Below are 20,874 nucleotides of genomic sequence, written 5' to 3'. Positions count from 1 at the left end.
AGGTCCTCTCTGCTCTGTCAGCACTGTGAGCCTGACTCCACCCGGGCCTGGTGGCCAAATGGTGCTTAAAGCTGGAATATCATTCAGAGGGTAAATGCTTTTCCTTAACTTGTCTCTGTGGAGGCAGGAACAGAAGCTCACTTAATTTCATAATAAATCTACTTCCAAAAGGTTATTAAAGAAGACCTCAAATGCATACGACCAAATTAAGGTTATTCTTCTTTCTGTAGGAAAGTGGATCATTTTTCTGCATTCTGTGGTTTGAAATTTCTTTATTTTTCCTGTTCAGAAGCTGGTAGCTCTGCATTTTTGTTTGCACATGACTGTAAAGTTATGGCATGCAGTTCCATTCCTGCTGGAAAATGTGCTGGGTGATGATCCAGAGTCTGGAGGGAACATCCAAGGAGCTGAGATAGCGCGCTCAGAAGCCTGACGGTTTTCCTCTCTCTTTTTTGTTTGGAAGAAGCAGAGTTTTGCAGTTACTCTTGACAGTAGATAAAATCATGCTTTTCAGCACTGTCTGTGTGAAATGACTTATTTCCCATAGGCAGTTTCTTGCTTTGCCTGCTCTAGGCTTGTCTGCAGAACCAGATCTTTAAATGTCTTGCCGAGCTATACTTTTATATATATATACATATATATTTAAATTGTACAGACTGTAAATGGGGCAGTTTACATATGGACTTGTCTTGATATGACTTTTAAAAGCTTCAAGGTAGACTGGTGCCTAGTGAGGCTCATCAGTGGCATTCCAGAGTCTCCACTGTGACTTAAAGGCATAGTGTCATCTTTAAATGGTTGGTTAAATTCTGTAATGATTGGCTCAAGTGAGCACCTAATTTCTCCAAAAAAAAAAAAAAAAAAGGAAGCTAGTGTCTCTTGACAGGCATTTTTCATTGTGAATACACAGTAATTACTGAATTTTGCAGTCTGTCAGTTGACAGTGTCTAATGAAAAGCTGTACTTGTGGCTTCTTGTGTTCCTGTCCGTCTGGCTTCTAATGCGTGCAATCTTGAAACTACACATTCCTGGCACAAGGCAACACATTGGTGTCTAATAGTTGTTTGTCCAAGAGGCAGCAGACCAGTAAAACATAAATGCATTGGTAGTATAAAATAGCAGTGTGAAGGGGTGATTAACAAATCTAGATATTGCAGTGAATGCCTCTCTTCATTGCTTTGAGGCAGAGACATTGAGTTCAGTTTGGAATCTGCTGCTTGAGTTCTTGCTCTGTCTCTCCAGCTGTAATAAGTTGTCAGACAGCCCTGAATCAGAGGTGTTTAAAGTTCTAAGTTCTCTTCAAGCTGGAGGAGACAAAATAGAGGATTTTATCAGCAGATTTTTTGATTTCAGCATGTAGATGATGCAGCATAGATAATCCTGTACAAGTGTTTTTTTCAAGCATCTGTGGATTTGCTGCTGTGAGATTCCGTAGCTGGAAAGGGGGAGCTGAATGGGTGCAGGTTTGGGTTTCTAGTTCCTTGCTTCTTCAGTGATGCCCAGACGCCTGATTTCCTGTTTTGTTGGTTAGCTGCTGCTGTAATCAACCTTAGGCAAAGGAAAAAAATGTCTCCAGGCCTTTGCTAAAAAAGACTTTGTCTGATTTGATAAAAAAAAAAACAACCAAACAAACAGTCATTTAGACTAAGAGCTACACCGAGTAGCCAGAGCTTGAGTTCTCTTTCTATCAGCACTGATTCCAGCTTCAACAAATATCATACTAAGGAAACAATGAAGTTGAAATCAATGGCTATTGATTTGGGGCGTAGTTGCCTATATGGACTTATTTTGTCTGCATTCATCAAAAGAGAAACAATAGCGCGGCAGTGCAGGTGTTTGTACTGGCAAGTCTCAGGGAATCATAATATAAAGAAGTAGGAAAATTTGTCGTAACTTTTATCAGCCTTTCATTTTCCAATGAGCAGACTGTTTAGCCTGGTTCAGTAAGAAAATAACAAGACCCTGGAGAAAGGTAAACCTGTGAGGTGTTTGTGAGAGCTACTAATTATTCGTCATCTGCTCCTCTTTCCTTCAAAGGTGCAGCCTCCAAGAAGGACTGGTTTGCCCTGAAGTACAGTGGGCCATAAGAAATGGTGTCTCTATTTACCTAGTCGGCAGCCAAGAGGGAGCCCTCCTGTAGGCGCAGGAGTGAGGCCCTGGCTCTGTGGGAATGGTTGGGATGAGCTTTAATGAGGGCTTTGCACCAGTGTTCATCCTACATTGTTGTTTGGTGTTGTTGCGCTTGTTTGGTCTACATGGTGTGCTAATCCTGGTCTCTGCTCCTCTCACATGCATGTGGGCTTTTTGTTCTTAAAGAAAGCAGTGCAGAGCTACAGGATGTATCGTTATGGTACGATGCTGCTACTATCAAATAAAAGTCATTCTCCTGAAGTAACACTTAATTCTTCCTTATTCTCCCAAAGAAAGGAGGAGGATAAACACCTGCCTGGTAAATCCATGCAAAAGCCTGCAACTCCTCCTTCTTTAAAAAGTATTACAACTTAGAAACAGATGATGGATCCTACAGTGCAGGAAATAATGTTTCTCTTTTTTTCACAGATGCCTTATTTTTATTGTTTTAACCTATAAAAAGAGCCCTAAATTTAACCACTGATTGAAATGAAATTGCTTTTAAGTTCTCTCCTGCTGCTCTTTGCTCTTTTTCTCCACAAAATATTCAATGCTTAATGAACGTTTTCTGTCTCACCCTGCCCCTAAGGGAAGGCCGACACATTTGGAAATCACCTGAGCATATATACAAACAGATTTAGGGAGATGAAAAAGGGAGCCTGCCCAATTTACTCTACCATGAAATTTTAGCCCTGCGTAGCAGTTTGCCAGCCAACTAGGATTGTACTACCAGATGTCCTGGCAGAGATGTGCACAGATCAGTGTGATCATAAATCCAAACAATGTATGGCAACTCCGTATGTATAATGCTTGTATTACAAATGAAGAACTTTAGTACAGGAAGCCTTGGTGACGAGTGGAATTAGTGAGATCAAAACCTTCTTGGCCTTAACTTTAAAGCCTCAGGTAGGTAATAGTTGCTGATGCAGTGCTATATGCTAATGGGAGTAGGAGGATGCCTGTGCATTACTGTCAGTAGTAAACCTCATTCACCTGCAGTTGTCTTCTCTCATTTTGCCTTGGCCATTCAGTGTGCAGAGCTATAGGGCAGATGGTCAGAGGCAGATCTCTCCTGGTGTACTCCAAAACAACAAGGAGGTGTTGTCAGAGATTCAATAAACTCAAGGCCTGAGTCACCAAAACAGGGCTGGCCTGTGGTCATCAGAGTCAGCCTGTGATTTGTCTTGAGCATAAGCGGAGATCTGTTATCTTTCTCTAAAGGTTTAATAGGAGGAGTAGGGATGGAGTGGGAGCTTGTTTTACTTTTTTTTTCCCCTGTATTTCTTTTGACAGGTTCCCTAAATGAAGTGCTAAGTGAACCTATTCTTTTTTGTGTGCACCTTAAATATAAATATGTGTCTGTTTATGAGGATTTAGAACTGCTTCCACCGAAGAGGCTGGGAGTTTGTTTGTGTCAGTGGCTATTGTTCTTTCATGCTGAATGTTGACACCAGTCTGTCATCTAACCCAGCTGATAGCACTGTGGTGACAGAGGGCATTTTAAAGCAATTAGAGGAAAATATGATTTCCTATATTTTACCCTATTGTTACTATGAGAAACAGAATCCCTATAAAGTGTGATAAAGAGCAAGTCAGCTCTTTGTCACTTCAAAGAATGGATCGAGGGTGTAATAGCAAGGGAGAACAAAGGAGACTTCAGAATGGCCAGTTAACTTTGCAACTTGCAGTTAAACTTCTGTAACCAAGAAGTGGGAGATCTGAAGATAAATGATATGAAGTGCTTTCTTTACAGGTTAATCTTACTACTCAGGTGTGAGTTCTTATTCCCCTGCATTCTTTAAATTTCAGATCTCTGTAGCACAACATTTCAGGTGGTTCACTTACGGTTGCGTTCACCACTCTGATCTCATGCTGGTTTTGTCCAGAAATCTACACCAAAGATACTTAAGTGGTTCACCCTTTTATTGATTTGATAGTAAACTACCTCTACACTGTACAGCCCTGTGAAGCTTGTTGTGATGCTGGAAGATAAATACACCTGGACCAGGATGTGTTTCTCTCTGGTCATGCAGTCTCCACGTTTCTTTGCTGACGTCTGGTTTCCTCGTGTTTTTTATATAGCTGCTTAGAATTGGCTTATGTTGTAGCAATTTAAATCCCTGTGCTTTTGAGTAGGGAGAGAGAGAGCTCATACCATGATGTTGCACTGTGTTTAGTTCTACCAGCAGAGTAAAACTTGTCAGAACCAGGAGCTAATGAAAGCTGTCCTTCCATACAGTTCTTGTGCACAAATACAAAGCAGACTTTAACTTCATCAGTGTTGTTTAGTTCAGAAATCTCTTGTCTATGCTATATAAAAGAGGAATTTAATTTGCATACTTGTCTTTCTAGCTCAGATGTAATTCTGGAAATGAGCAGGTAGGAATTTATTACTCTGGAAGTGCCTTATCCTGACTGATATCTGAAAAACAGCTGTACATTATCTGTTGGTGACTCGTGTTGCTTATGTGATCCAGTGCATCCTATTTACACACTTGTGATTGTTACAGTTCAAGCCTTATTTTCACACCTCCCTGAAATAAAGGTAGTATGTATCCTAGCTGTGTGGCAGGGTGGACTTTTTACTTATAATTGATATGGGAGGAAGAAAAAGATTGTACAAAATAAAAATGCAGTGCACTTATATAGAAAGAATTGAAGAGCCCACCAAATGTCTTGAAAACCTTCTTTGCTGTTATGTTTTGTAAACTCCCAAAAGTGTAACGAGTAACAAAGACCTCTCATTGCTGTGTCTGTATGTTTGTTCACTGCTTTATGTGCTGTTTTCAGATACACACATAGAAAATCAAGCTAGCTATTTTCAGAGTGTTGTCCATGGTTGACCTAGTGTTATTCATCTACTGGTATCTTGTTGGCTGACATACATTTCACCTGAGGACATCATCTGCTAATTTGACACCTTTCTTTTTAGTGCCCTTAAGCTGTTTTGACACTAGAGGCTTTGCAGGCTCAGTCTTACGGAGCACTAGCAGCAATACCAAGTGCAAGGAAGGAAAACAATATGAACTGAAGCTTGGTGAAAATAGAGTTGTTTAATATGGCACTGGTTAGTGGCTGGATGACAGCCGCACAAGATGACATAGATTTAGTGGCAAGCATAGCTGCAAAGAACAAAGGAGTTAATCAGCAACAGTGATGTATATAAGAAGTGTTACTGTGTATAAATACATACTGAAATTGTTGCCTAAGCTTGTGATAGTCAGCCTGCTGTGGTTTAGTCTCCTAATACTCCTTTTGTAATAACTTATTTTATTGATTTTAGGTTTACTTTTCTGGGTTGCTAAGTGGTGGTGAATCTGAGAAACACATCCGGCAGTGGAATAATGGCTCTGTTTGCAGATGCTTGCAGCTTTTTAGAGAGGAAAATATTATCCAGATGATGAAAAAAAAAAAAAAAAAAGAAAAGAATCCATCCTCACATAAATGAAACACAGTAATAAGCATATTGTTTCACTTCTGTTCTCTGTTTTTGCATTACAGTATGATACAGAAAGACTACTCTTCCTATCAGCCTTATAAAACTTTAATTTAAAGTGCCAGGCTTTTCTTTAGGACTTGTTCGCAAGGTACAGCTGTGTTTTGTCCTTTTAAGATGCTTAGAACTTTTGGGCTCCTGCACTGCAGAGAATTACAATCTGCTGACATTGCAGCAGTGAGTAAGAAACTCATCACTGGATCTTGCTTTCCCTGGGGCTGCCAAAGTGTGTTTGTTCATACCTGTGATATGTTTCAGTTCTGAACATCAGTTCTCTGTAGTGTGAAAGCTGGTGGGCTAGAAGTGTGATCCTCCATTATTGGTTTTTGTGGACATGGTTGCAGATGTGTAGCTTTCTTCTTTCCAGTAGAGCTTGGCAAAAAAGCTCAGCAGCAGTGGCACATATATCAGTGCTGCTTACAGCAGTCACTGTAAAAAGGTAATCTGGTGGGAACAGAACTGTGCTGAGATCATATTCACAATATTAATGTAGGCCTGTGAAGCGTGCAGCAGTTTTGTAATATCGTGGAAGCACATGTTTTCCATGCATATGCATGCATATATGTGTGTGTGCACGTGCCAGGAAACGGAGCTCTAAGTTCCTCTGGAAAAAATGAACACAGCTGTCTTGCTCCTCTCAGTCTCCTTTTGGGTTTATCTTTGATGCTTATGATGTCATCATCACACTTACCTTGAGTTTCTAGCCTTTATCTGTTGAGATTTTATGCATGTTAATTGCCTAAATCAGGAGACTTGTAGCTGATGAATGTTTTTCCTCTGCAGCTGGAGCATGTAGAATAGGCATAAGCCTCATGATGCCTCATTTACATCCAGTTCCTTTCTAAACAGGCCTGCACTGTTTCTAGACCTTCCCATCTTTCTTCACCTGCCGTCAGTTCTTGTTGTGCCTCTCACTAGAGTTGTTGTTCCAGCTGTGCATTTGCATTCCGTGATTTTATTCATGCAACCAGATAACATAATACGAAACCCTCCTACATCAGCAGTAATGACAGCAATACTCATGGGATAGCTGTTGGCAGGTTGATTCTTACTTAACCGTGTTAACAGTTTTGGTACTGCTCCCTGGTGGAGGTGGATGTTCAACAAACACACATGCAAAGATTGAACTCCGCAGCTGGGATTTCTGATGTTGCTTTATGTTAAGGAGTGAAATAAAACGCCTACTATCTGTTTTTTATTTCCTTGCACAGAGGTCTTTCTCCGTGAGATGAGTTTTGTTGAAAGAGCTCTTCCTATTCTCTTCTATTCTGTACTTTATTCTATTCATGAAATAAATGTTGGTTCAGTCTCTAGTTCATCCTGAACGCAAATGGTTGTGTTGTTACAATTTCCCTCTGTCTCAGCAGATCAAGATTAGAGATGAATCTCTATGACTAGAAATAGTTTGGGTGATTAGGAATCATTTCCTTCTGGCAAATTGTCTGGTTTCTGCTGAAATCTGAGGACAACCCAGTGCCTTGTTCTACTATATGTATTTGAATAAAACATGACTGCTGACTTAAGAGGGAGTTAGAGTTTGTAAAGTATCATACCAGTTTGGGGGAGGAATTATATCATACCATACTGAAAAAGAGTATTTTTATAAGTAAGCAGACGATTAAGCTTTAGGATTCATATTTGCACTTCAATTTAAAAAAGAAAGAAAAAAAGTGTTGTCCTCTGTCCAAGACTGTGTATAGTCACAACCATTTGTGAAGCCAGTGCAGCACTAATCCCGTGGGAAAGTGCCAAACTTGTCAGCTTTTATAAATTGCTGTCTTTATGACAGGAAACTGGGAGGGGAAGGTCTTGTATCTGAATGGAACAGCAAGGAGAAAGCTGGTATGTCAGGCAGATGTATCCCCAAGCCACTGTTCTCTGTGGTGAAAGCAATGCCAGGAGCATGGGTCTTGTTGAAAGATTGGATGGAGTCCATGAGAACTCTGTAAGCATCCGGTAGATGTTTTGGCTGGATGAGGAGAAAAACCTCTTGGAGGACAATTGGAAACAAGGCAGACCTTTTCATTTCTTTTGTTCCTGTTCAGCTTTCTCTAAACATAGCAACAATTTTTACGTAATTGTTAGTAGTAATAATGTGTATTCTCTACCTTTGCCTGAACACATCGTATGTGGCGAATGGTTTGAGGCTGAGTGTCAAGCCATTGTCAACATGGCGGTGAGTCATACACAGGTGTTTGATCATGTCTGTAGCATCTGGCACCTTCAGGCAACATGAGGGTTACTGGGTGTTTCCTTGATGGCCTGCCTCTAAGCAGCAGAGGCTAGCTTAAGAGTTCATTATGCAGAACATGCCCCCTGGTATAAGCATCCTTGACAGGGATGAGTAGGTGCCTAAACTTCAGCTTCCACTGAGTTTATATTCACTCTCACAGTTGACTTTGTGATATGCAATATTTCATATGACAAGGAGTACTGTGGGGAGTGTCTGGAGGGCTACAAAAGTGCTTCTGGTTGGATTTGCTTATTCTACAGAGGTGACTGATTAAAGACCTGAAGTTCAAGACCAATGCAAAATTGCACAAATGCATAGTTTGTCTAAATAGAGTATTTCTGAAATTCAGAGTGCTTTAGAATAAAACTTTTTAAATGTTCCAAAGGCTTCAGTGTCATCTCTGGGCTTTTGTATATGTATATATATATCAAAGCAACGGCTCTGTTATAATCTGTAATTGCATTGGCCAGAGCAGATACTTTGCTCAACGTGTTAAGCAGATCAGTCAACTGGGAATGAGGAACCTGGTTGATACACACAATGAGCCCTCTAGCAATGCCTATCAGGTTCCGCTGCTTCCTTTGCAGCAGATGCTTTATCTGTATGCTATGAATTGCTCTTGGAAAGAACACCTTTTAATGTATGCCACCCTTGTTTCCCTCTGTGTTTTTGCAGCAAGTGACTGGCAGAAGTTTTGGTGAGAAGGACTTTCGTTCCGGGTTAGAAAACGGCATTCTTCTGTGTGAGTAAGTAACAGAGTTTTTAGTCTTGAACACATTCTTGACTATAGATGAAATGAACTTTAGCTGGTACGTCTGATTGCTGGTTTCCTTTTGCAGGTTTTGATGTTGTGCATGCTCGTTATTTCACTGTAGCATCCTTTCAGCGCCAACGGTCTTTTGTTACAGTGAGAATCGAAATGTGGCTTAAAGAAAGCAAGTTTTAGAGAGTGCTTCCCTCACTCCACCCCAGCTTCTTAGTTGAGTTATGTAAAGTGAAAATGGTGTTTGCTTTTCTGGTTTCCTTTTATTTGAAGATGTTAACCACAGATTGGCAAATGGTGTTCCACACCTGTCTACAGATGTCTCCGCTCCAGTGAAGTGTTTTGGGCCAGCGCCAGGTTCAAGCACTGTCAGGAATTAACCATCTGAACACACTCAGCAACTTTTATAGTTTCTGGAAAGTTTATACGTCCTCTGGATTTTACCTGGAGGTGTATTGGAAATGATGTGTTTTGTAAGTTTTGGACAGACGATGCAAGTTAACTACTCCACGTTTTTCTTTGTGGTTATAACGGCAGGTGTTTTGGCAGTCTTCCAAAAGCACGTGACTTTGAATGCCAAAGCTAGTGACTTTAAAGAGATGTTTGGAAGTGTGCTCTATGCCCCTAGTCCTTTGAAAATCCCATGCAGGATGTCAGGAGTTTCGGAGAATGAACTGACCTGAACCATATGTAGGTACTATTTTCTTTCCCTGGGAAGGCAGAGTTGTCAGTGAAGTAGGTAAAAACTGCCTTTGCACAACAGAAAGATGAAGCTTGTGCAGAAGAACTGACTGCATATTGGAATTTATGAGTGAGATCTCCTGGGACATTTAGCCAGAGCACTGCAGCTACTGGTTTTTCTATACTACAAAAGGCACTAGAACATTGTTTTCAGTAGTATGGTTGAGCTAATATTCTTTAAGTCAACTGCAGGTAGCTTACAAGAGCTTTGAAACTTGTGCAAGTACTGTTGTCTATCTCACAGGTATAAGTAATCTGCCTCAACTTCAGCTGCTAAAGTGTGAAAAAGCATAAAGGAACTGATCTTGTTTAATTGTAGTTGCATGTCTTTGCTGAGGAGTAGCTTTGAGAGGAGGGAAGTAGTTGTTTTTGTTGATCAGATGTGTAAACTCAGGAGCATCATGGTGTCCATCTCTCTGTATGGAAGGGTTGCCTCTTACTCAAGGTCTCTCCCTGTGTTCAATGGAAGTCACCTCGTAGTGCTCTTTGAATGCTCGGTAGATAAAATTCTACTAGGCTGCAGAGCATTACCAAGATAACTTCCACTTTGGCCTTGCTAATGATGAACACAGACAAGTTACCACAGACAATATCTCTCAACCTCCTTTGTCTCAGCTGACCTCAACAAGTAAATGAAAGTTGCATCTCAGCGTCTCTGAGAAGCTGCTGAAGGCAAGAAAGGAATTCTAGGTGTTGCAGGCTTCTGAAGAAGTAAGAAGTCATTACCTTTAGCCTGGAATATCTGATTTGTTACTCAGACGTTTTAGGAAGAAGCAAAACTTGTCTCAGCTAACCCCTTGGAATAGCAATGATCGGTAATGTCATTAGCTGACAACTCATGGCTGGACATTTGTGGGTGATGCTTGTTTGAGCTCAGAGTGGTGCTGACTTTCAGGTGGCTTTTTTCAGTGCTCTTGCTTATTATTGTGTTTTGAGATGAAGCCTGAAAGTGAGCCTGAGTCCTGAGGGAACCCAGCAGTTAGAAGGCTGGGAACTAATGTCAGCAGGTGGAATCTGCCACTGTGCCAGGACTCTGAAACCCTGGACCCTGCAGGCTTTTTGTACATAAAAAGGGAGGGGAGGAGAGGCTGGCACCATGGCAGAATCCAATCTGCTAACAGTTGGACAAGACATGTGCAAAATGACCCAGGGGACATCTTTGTCTGTCTGCAGCAGGTTGCTGGAGCCTTACATGCAGTAATGCCAGGCCTTGCTCCAGTTGGTTGCAGTGTCTATAGCCTACACTTGTTTAGTGCAGGTTCCTGTTTTCAGCAGAGCAGTAACAGAAATCTTTCCTTCTTTTGTGCACTTCTTAAAGGGATATTTCAAAACCTGTAGTGTCATTCATGAGCTGTTTGTGGCATTTCCCTTCTGTGCTGACAAACCCTAGACTAATAAATCTCTTCCAGCTGTGGTTCTGGCTATTAGCAGACTACCAAGATGTGAATGCTTGAGGTACTACTGTAGCAAACTCTGGCAGACATCATTATGCTAGTTATAAATCACTCATTCACATCTAGCAACCATGTACATATTTCAGTACATTAAAACTAACGTAACTGTGCTGTGCTGGCAGCATGGGCTCTCGGCAGGGACATTGTGCTCTGGCAGTCTAACTAATGGGAAGCCTCACACTCAAGTTAGCCACAGGCACCTGCAGGCCCTTGTGCCTGATTCCCTAGTAGTGTCTGCATGGTTGTTGGCATCTAGATCTAGCCTCGTTATGATACTTTTAAAGCTCATCGCGCTCAGCTCAGGAGCATATTTAAACAACGCAGGATGCCATGAAGTTACATGCTGACAGATGGGAATAACACAAGTCCTTCCTTCTTTCTGGATTTGAAAGCCCACTTGTGCAGTTTCCCTGACAGTACCAGCTCTGATTGTTCACCCAGCTGTGCTTAGAAGCCAATGACTGCCACTTCTGTTTCTCTGGAATGATTTATTTCAAGGCTCTGTAGCATATCTGTCTGACATTGGTACAGATGGTGACTTCAGCAAGGGCTGTCAACATAGCTAGGAGATGCAATTCAAACTCTGTTCTTGCCTTATGTATTAAACTGTTATATGTGAAGACTGAGGAGCTTCCTGGCTGCACTCTGCATGCGTGGGTAAATGTGCCCTGCTGGGGACATGACAGGAAACTATTTGATGGAAGAATACAAAACCAACAGCAACAAATACCTCAAGAAATCCCGATTTCTGCTCTGGCACGTTCTTTTTCTTTTGGTTACGTGGTTTGTTCTATTTTGTTGCTGTCATGTAGATTTGATGTTAAGGTTTCACCCAGGTATCGTAAGAAGCTAGAATTACTGAAGAATAAATTAGCCTGATATTGCAGGTGTTGCTATGCTGTAGATTCAGGCATCTGAACGAAGGTTAACTGCAACAGGAAAAGTATGTGTTCTCCTTTCACCTGCTGTACTGATTGATACTTTAGTACCTCTTATTGCCCTGTCCTCCTGCAAGTTTTCTCCTTTCACATTCAGCATTCAGCAGTTAGAGAGGATGCAAGATTTGCAAAATCCAAGTTATTTACTTGCCTTGATGATACGACACACAAAGGGTGAAAGTCCCTAGTAAATTGAGAAATATAACAGGAAGCATTTATTGATGAGCAATTGGCATCATACTTTCTCTAAAGCTTTCTCCAGAATCAAGTGGTATGAGAAGTCCAGCCACACTGTAAGTTTGTACCAGTGATAACAAGACTCTACTGAAGGAGTCGGACCAAGAGGTAAAGCTCTAAATGAGTAGCAACAGTTGGGATGTGGACTGTAGACAAAGGGCCTTCAACTCAAAGCAAATCCATGTTCATATATCTGCACCAGTGATTTGACTTGGCATTGAAGTTAAGCAGTGTCCTGCTAGGAGGTGATAACACAGATTCTGTATGTAGAACAGATTATCTGCGTGTCCACTTTATGTCTGTGAGTGAATCAGTTAATAGCAGTAAATGCAGCCATAATAAGTGCTAACAAAAATTTAACTTCATACCTTGGAAAGCCATGGTGTTAATGCATAAAAGTGAAGGAGTAATAAACATATATGATCAAACATAGGTGCCACTTACATGTGAAATTCTGGATACCCTTTTATGAGCATTTTTTTTTCCCCCCTAAGGCATTCACTATGTACTACTCTACAAAACGTTATGTAGCTTAGTAAAATGGGCAGAAACAGTGTTTATTGGTTTTAGTTAGCACTCTGATGCTATAAAATTTTCTCTGTTTTGTGAAAGAGCAAATATAATGGTGGTTTATTGCTCTTAGTCTGGATGAAGTTGCTTATATATAGTGAGTGGAAGGAAAAATTTTATCCTTATGCAAGAAAATGTCCAGGAAGGGCCCTTCCCTTCAATCATGCATGCCCTTAAAAAAGCCTGCAATCTTTCTTGTACTTTTAAATTTGAAATGAATAAATAAATAAATAAAATAGATTATTTGAATAGTAATTAAGGCAAAAATGAAGTGTGATTAGAAACGTGCATGAGCTGAAAGTGATTGCGATTAAGAACTACTTAATGGAATTTATCATTTACTCTGTCATGAGAATAATTTTCTTCCATAAATAAGAAATCTCCTTGGCTTGTGTTCTTTATGTCTCTGGTGATGAATGAGCTGCTTATTCTCAGAGAGCAGGCTTTCTTAAGGCTTGCATCATGGCTATCATGCATCTGACCAAGCTTTGGGCTGGCATGAATGCTGTTTTCAGTAAGAGCTGGATATATGCCAAATCAGTGCAAGTATAATGCTATGGAATAGAAAAACTGTGGTTTTGAGTCAATGGTAGTGTTAGGTGTGGAACCTTACTTCAGAGCAGCTTTAGTTGAATGTGTAGTATTTCATTTTGGTGCTTTAAGAATCAGATTCTTCTTGCAAGCTAATGTCTTTTATTTAAAATTGTTCTACTTCTTATGGAGACCTGGGGAAAATAAGTATGCAGTTACCTTTGTAGATTGTAGGATTTTGGTATGTCATTTTACTTATCTGTCAGTGGTAAGAGCCTGGTATCAATACAGCACTCAGCTGTACAGTGTAAAATGCAGGTACTCGTGCTTAATTAAGTTTTGTTTGAATTTGCTATTCCTGGAAGCCAAGAAGGTATTTGAGTTTCACAGGCGTACTTGAAATCTTGAATGTGACCCATGCCTCAAGGTAAGAAGGGATTGGTGTTCTCCTGCAGTTTTCAGGCAGCGTATTGTAAAGCCAAAACATAATCAGCATCGTGGATTTGGCATGGCTCCAATTTAGAGAGATGGGCCCCAAGGCTCATTAAGCATTGAGATTTAGGTTCATGTGAGGACATCTGAAACAGTTTTATATGGACCCAGAGTTTTTCATCTTTAAGTTTTACTACGACGTTAAGATGATGATCTACTAATTAGTATAGCTTAGGTTGAGGGGTCAAGGGTGATGTGGACCATAATGTTTAGCATGAGAAGGAGAGAATGGCCATTGAGGGGCATGCTCGAGTATGATTAAAATGGCCTGTCTTTGAAACTATGTTAAGAAAATATATGCATCTCAGCAGACTAAATAGTGGGGTTTTTCCAGAGCAATTTTGTGATTGACAGAGCAGGAGGCTCTGGAACACTGATCCATTCAAACTGAGTTTTGCTGAAGTGCAAAACAAGGTGATCCTGTGAGAGGTTTCAGCTTTCCAAGAGCACATGTTTAAGAGCTTGTTTTGAATGAATACTTCGGGTAATTAACCGTTCTTACTGCCACCTTATAACAGTGGGAGTTGTAAATTCTGTAGGTACATGAGATGTTCTACATGTCATTCATTGTGGCGGTAGGTTCTGTATAAATAATCCTTGTGAAGGCACAATCTTCCCTGTTGCCTTTCTTGAGCCGCTTTGCAACAACTCTTATTCCTATTTCTAGTTGGCAGAGTATAGACCATGTTATGCTGTATTTGGCTTGACTTTTCTTAGTCCTACTGGTTTGTATAGTTATTTATTCTCCTTTCACTTATCAGACTGGACTGTGAGGCCTTTATATGACAAAGGCAGTTCTGTCTTGCATGTTAAAAAAGCACCTTGTTCATCTGACACTAAATAAATAATAACAGGGACATCATTAGCAATCACTCAAGAATGTTTTCCCAAAAATATTTTTGTGACCTTGAGAACGACTCCATATTTTGAAACTTCTTTGCCACTTCCTTTGCAACAAAGTCTTTTGACTTTTTGTTGTCTGCACTGTATCAATGTGTTTGTTCATATTTAAGATTAATGGTGTGTTTTCTTCATCTTTTCAACTATTTGGGGCATGTTGGAGGTGCCATTATACAGCACAAGTTCATAATACGGAAATACTAAAAGTGTCTGGACCAGTAATTGTCTAGATCTGAAAAGCTGATTGTTAAAATCTAAGTCTGTAAAACTTGATTTTAAAATGAGAATTGTCTCCTTACTGTGGGTAGGATTTTGTGGATATGATTTCCTAAACTCTCAAATATGAAATACCTTTTTGCTTTAAGTGTAGGTCATTAGTCAGCTTTTCTTTTTAGGAATATGATCTGCTGTTTGAGCTAAGAACTCTTGTTGGATGCATACCCGTCCAGCCTGGATTCATCTGTGAGCCACACATCATTTCAGCCTTTCATTTTTCCATTTCTGAAGCTTATTCTCTGAAATTTTTCCTCTTAGAAGCAAAGTCTTCTTGGAGGCTGGATTTGGCAGCCATCCTTTGAATATTTTCTTAACTGACGCTTTCTTGCAAGAATTTCATGTGCAGTTGTCTTGGTGCTTTTCATTAGATCTTTTATCAGCTGTTGCCTGAAACGCCTTCTTTTCCTGGCAGAAGCCTTTCAAATTCTTAACCGGTGATAAACAACCCCAGGAAGGTCTAGTAGGTTAGTCACACAGTGGCTAGTACTGATTTCAGCCTGTCTGTCCTACTGCAGAGATACCTTATCTCCTGGAATTTCAAGCCTTGGGGACTGTACCAAATAGAGTAATTGATTCTCCCCATATGTACCAGAGCTGTTTTTCACAAGGGGAAGGAAGTGACTTAGCTTCTCCCTATAAGAGTGGGACTGGATCAACTTTCCATTGCTGTGTGTCCTGTTATTTTCATAAGGTAAGGCTGTTCCTGTGCAGAGTTTTACCAAGCTGTGCCTAACAGCTTATCACCAAAAGATCTAAGTCAATGCCTAGTCGAGAGAAGGGGTAGATGGGATGGACGTGTAAATGTTGTGTTGAAAGTGGGAAGAGAGCTTTAAGGAGAGAAGTGAAAAGCAGGACTGACTTAACTCAGGACAAGGGCATAAATGCCAGAAAAGCAGGACAGAAATCCTAGCTGAGAGTTTGAAGGACCTTGGTAATGGGTCAGGTGTGTGCATGCAGGGACTCTGTTTTACATATAGAACATGAAGAGCTTTGGTGTAACCCTGTGTTGGATTGCTGTTTTGGGGGGGGGGGGTTGGTGGGATTTTTTTTCCCATCATATTATACTTGAATTCTTCCAAGAACTGTTCTGCCTCATGTATTTTCATTTTGCTATGTTTTTGCTTCTTTTACTGTTAAAATGTTTCTTGAGATTTCCTTGTCATTTGTTCCTTTTGGTTATGTCAGTTACACACTTTTAGTCCCTGTTTTTGTCACGTGCTTGCAAAAGTGATGGATCTAACTTGTCTAACCTGATTGGGGGTATAGGGCCTTAGCTGCTTGATGTGTCTATGGGTTATGTTGATTTCCTCCCCTGTGGTATGAAAGTGATATGGTTAACTTTTATAATAAACATAAATGTTGTGAAAAGAAAGCATAGAATACTGTGTACGTGTTACAACTGATGTGGAAGCTGATGTATTCTACCTTGTTCCTACAACATTTATTCTGACAGAAGACTGTGAAGTTGTTTTGTCTCTTCTGGGGGAGGGGAAGGATATTATCTCATAACATTTTCAGAGACGACCCATATGGCTGGACAACAGATGACGGAATTCTTCCCCTGTCTGTAGATGCCTGTAGTGCAGTCATCTAGCTTTGCTGTGCAGTTAAGTGCAGAAGAAATACTTACTTCTGGTAAAAGTCATGTTGTCTCATTCTGGATGCCTGTAGTCCATTAGCTAGAACAGTGCTTTGCCAGGTACCATTTGCCATGGTTTCTGAGGGGTTCTAGTGGCTTTTTTACAACATCTTATTTGAGTGGAAGGGAAAGTACTGCAAGCAGCAAATATGTATAAACAAATCAGCTCACACGGATATGGTCAGGGCTATGGCTGGGAGAGTGGCATGGCCAAGAACTGTAGCTGTAGAGGGCCTGCAAATGGAGCCAATGTAGTGGGGCTGTAGGAAGGGTTAGGCAGCAAAAATTATCTCTTCTGTGAATTTGTTCCCTGGGGGTCATGTCTTCACCTATGAATGCACCTAGGGTGAGGGCTGGGAGCATGACAATGCCTGGAGCTGCTGCTGTGGCAGGGCTGGAAAGGGGCTGCCATAGGAAGGTGTGCATCAGAAAGTGTTTTCCCAACAGCAAGATTTACCCCTGGGTCATTGCTGAGGGCCTTAGGCCAAATCTGCAGTGCAGCGTGGATGGGTATTTTGTTGGCTCTGTGTTTCCACAGAAACTTGCTGGAGTTGGTAGAATTTCACGTATCAAGACAGAGGCTGTATATGAGTCCAGAGAGCACAGAAAAAATGAGTTTGCGTGTGTTGGTCTGTGTAGGAAGAGGTGTATTTGGGAGCTCTCTTGGAGAAACGAGCAGATAGTGACTGTAGGACTGAGGGCTGACACCGTGACACTGTGTAAACAGCGCAGCTTCTCAGCCAGGCTGGTGGCTGGGCGAGCTGGCGACACTCAGTGTTTTGGCATCAGGACTGTTGCTCTAGATGAGGCAATAATTTAGAAGCAGCCAGACTGGTCTGGAAGAAATCTGCCTTTGGCACGTTCTGCTGTGGGCCAGTCCTGGAGGTTTTAGTGCCAGACCATTTAGAGATGTTTCCAACAGGAGGTAAACATTTTAATAATAGAGACCTTTCTTCCTCAGGCTTTTCCATCCTGCCCTGGCCCATTTCCTCCCACTTCAGACTCCAAACGGTGATCTAAAGTGTTGTTTATTCCCTACTCTTTTCCTTCCTCTCGTCTTACCCCTCCCCCATATCTCACAGGGAATCCTGTACACACCAGTCAGAAAGTTTACTGGGAATGGGCTTTGACTTTGGGGTTTCCATTAAGGCCTCGTTATTTTACTTTTTATTGTTGTTTATGGCATTTAATAGGCTCTTGCAGTATGTGTTATTGTGCCTGGTATATTCACATATTAGTAATAAAGAAAATTGGATGCTTTTGTATTAAATATTTTTTTTCCTTCAGACAGAATAGGTACAACATAAGTCACAACAGAACTAGAGTATTCAAGTAGTGCCATGAAGGAAAAGAAATCTTGCATTGCCTGTTGCAGCAGCTGAATGAAAAATTACTACTTTATAGGACTGCTGCTTTGCAAGTCTGAAAAACAAGTTTGTGCATTTGGGGAAAATGAAGTAATTTTTGTTTGTCCTCTCTCGAATAAAAAATTATGATCATAGGAAAAGAGATGTATTATTCTTTCTGTGCTATTCTATGTATCAAGAGGTTAAAGAAAAAGAAAAGGTTAGGTTTTGGAATATGAAGTATATTCTTTCACTGTTTGTTTCCTAGCATGTGAGAGCTCCAGATTTTATCATAAGCAGCAGTGGGGAACAGTACAGCAATTTTTATGAGGTTGAGCTACCGTTTTTACCTGCAAAAAGATTTTAAAAAAAATATATATATATATATATATATATATATTATTTATACCTCAGCTTTCCCGAATGCCATTTACATTGTATTCTTTGCCACTCGTGGTTACAGTAGGCTGCTGGAAAGGGCGGTTTCTGAATGGATGGAGTGTCAGCAGAGTGGGAGATTCCTTCCTTTTCATTGTGGGTACTCACACTTGGACAGTTTTAAACACAGTCCCTTTTGTTGATCTCTTTCAAGATCTTAAATTTGAAGTGATTGTCTTGATTGGATAATTTTTTTTCTCAATGATTGGGATGGAATTTTCAGCCCTTGGATAAAAAGCATGAGATACTGAGGGCATTTTTCTTTCTAGCTTTCCTTCTTTTCAGTGATGGAACTTGAGGTACATATGTGCATTTGCAGGAGAAGACAATGGGAAGAATCTCTTACAGATGTACTGAAATATTTATATGCTGGGAACAAGTATTTGATAATTTGGGTTTTGTGACTTAGAACTCATAAATACACCTTTCTCATAACAGGTTGCTGAACGCAATAAAGCCAGGACTGGTCAAGAAGATCAATAGACTACCAACCCCCATTGCAGGTTTGGTGAGTATATCAAATGGAGAAAAAAATCTTTCCCTGCTGCTTTTGCACTTTGGTTTCGTGACTGTGTGATTTAGATAGCAATTATTTCTGTAATTCAGACTCCCTGACTTACTGAAACCTGAACAGTGCAGTATACTGTAGACTTTCCTGTCTTTTTCTTCCAGAAGTGGAAAGTTCTCAAGAGGGAGGTTGTATTTTTAGAAGAAAATTATCTTGGTTACGTGCTGTCTCACTTGCATGTTTTTCAAATGGTGACCGCAAGAAGATACCTTTTTGGAAAGAAAGGCAAATGTGTTTGTGTATTTTGTCTCATCTGCCTTTTCCTCAGAATGCCATGGTCTGCAGGTAGCATTCATTGCAGGGCTGCCTGGAGAACCATTTCATGTCTCTCTCATTGACTTGAAGGGTGAAATAAAGTTGCCCATAATCTGTAAGAGCAAGGAAGGCCACAAAGAAGGTGCTTACAACCTGTGGGCTGATTTGCACCTTAAGGCACTTCACTCCAGCTGGTTCTGGTGCTCAGGAGGTCGTCTCAGAGTGGCAAGGTCCTATGCCCATTGCTGGGAAAGAATTGGGGGTATGAACAAATACTGGGTCAAGTAGGATTAGTGTCAGAAATATGGCTGTATTTATTTTTTTGTTTTATTTTTTATTTGTATTTTTGCCTGGAGATGTGGCTGGGAATGAAAGATCCTCTTGGACATGTGGAGGGTGACCATCCTCATTTTAAACTAATGATACCCTTGCATACATAGATCCTTTGTTTTAACACTACTGGTGTTTTAACTTAGTTGTCTAGGATTCAGAACTTATTATTTGTTGATATTTGAGTATGTTAAGACCTTTAAGGCTGGGTCCCTCAACCTGTAGTTTGACAAGCATGTTTCTGCATGAATACTGCATAGCCTTTCTGTGATGTTTCCTTGTGTGCTTTTCTTTTGTCTCTAAAATCCATCCAGTTCTTTTTCATATTTATGTTCCTACTGAAAGGTGTGTTTGAAATAAGCTGCTGTAAAAGATACTGGTAGAGCAGTTCTCTTTTCCTTTGCTCCCTTTTATACAAGACTCCATTTTTGTTACAACTGTTCTAAGAGGATGATATTGAATTACATTGGGTGTTGTGTTTTTTTTTCCTTACTCATGATTAAAATCCCCAAGGTAAGTTGGTTGTAAGAGGAAGGTCATGGAAAAAGTGGTTGTGTTGCATTCTTCTCATTTCTTGAGATAAGTCTTTCTGTTATAAGATGAATGTCTTCAAAGGAACAAGAAAGTAGTGGGTTTCAGGCTGTTAATGATACAGCAGATTAATTTCATGTTGGAAGGTGACATTTCTTTTTGACCTTTGTACCCTCATCCTCTATCTTCAGTAATTATTTTTCTAGATGTTTTTCCTAATAAAGTAATTCTGAATTCTAAATAATTTCCCTAGTAGTTTTTTTCCTAATAAAAACAGGCTATTAGAGAAGTTTGCTTGTGCTTCTGGCTTTTTGAATGGTACTTATTTTACTAATGCATGTTTTTACCTGCTATGATCCAAACACAGTCAGCCTTCCAAATGGGGTGTGCTTTTTTAAACATGTATAGCCCTGTATCTACTGACATTTTTTGCTGTTTTTACTTAGTGGGGGGTAAGTGGCTGCTTAAATGATATTGTGCAAATTTAAACTGACTGAGTGTTCTACTCTGTTGAAATGAATTTATGGCGTAATATTTTAAAGTATAGATATCACTACTGTGTTTGAGCATATTGTGTATTCTTTTCTCTCACCTGTACCATGTCCGTGTGCTTGGAAAAAAAAATAATAAAAATATTGACATTACTTTCTAGAAACAGTTATACCTCTTAGTTGGCTGCATACGAGGAACATTATTTATTGCTGATTTTCCTTTATTATCTTAGCTTTGGTTGGCTTGACATAGTATACATTAACTGTTCCAGTTATTTCACCTCAGTATGTGTGGTTTACTCCAGTACTCACAGAAGTAGTTTTGGAGCACAGCTAACTTATTTGCTTTGTGTAAAGTGTGTGCTTTTAAATTTCTAGATACTTCTTCTGCCTTAAAAGTCTAACTTAATCATTCTATTTTAATTTCATCCCTATAGCTATTTAGCAGTATAGAGTAAGCATATAGTAGTAGAGACAGTAGGAAGATTTTTGTTTTTAGAGAACTGTTGAAGTTT

The 20,874-nt window shown here is 40.2% G+C and overlaps 1 protein-coding gene across 29 annotated transcripts in view; it reads left to right on the top strand.

The window, feature by feature from the left end:
• LIMCH1 (LIM and calponin homology domains 1) overlaps positions 1–20,874 on the top strand; it is a 156,368-nt gene that overhangs the window by 48,961 nt on the left and 86,533 nt on the right. For all 29 annotated transcript variants that reach the window (XM_085545515.1, XM_085545513.1, XM_085545514.1 and 26 more), the window contains exons 2-3: positions 8,535–8,605; positions 18,623–18,692. In XM_085545515.1, the coding sequence (XP_085401641.1) occupies positions 8,535–8,605; positions 18,623–18,692 (141 nt within the window). The remainder of the gene's footprint in view (positions 1–8,534; positions 8,606–18,622; positions 18,693–20,874) is intronic.

This window comes from Coturnix japonica, chromosome 4 (genome assembly GCF_054131305.1).
Source record: "Coturnix japonica strain WE chromosome 4, WE-NBRP24, whole genome shotgun sequence".
NCBI lineage: Eukaryota > Metazoa > Chordata > Aves > Galliformes > Phasianidae > Coturnix > Coturnix japonica.
This window is presented reverse-complemented; position numbering and strand designations above follow the sequence as displayed.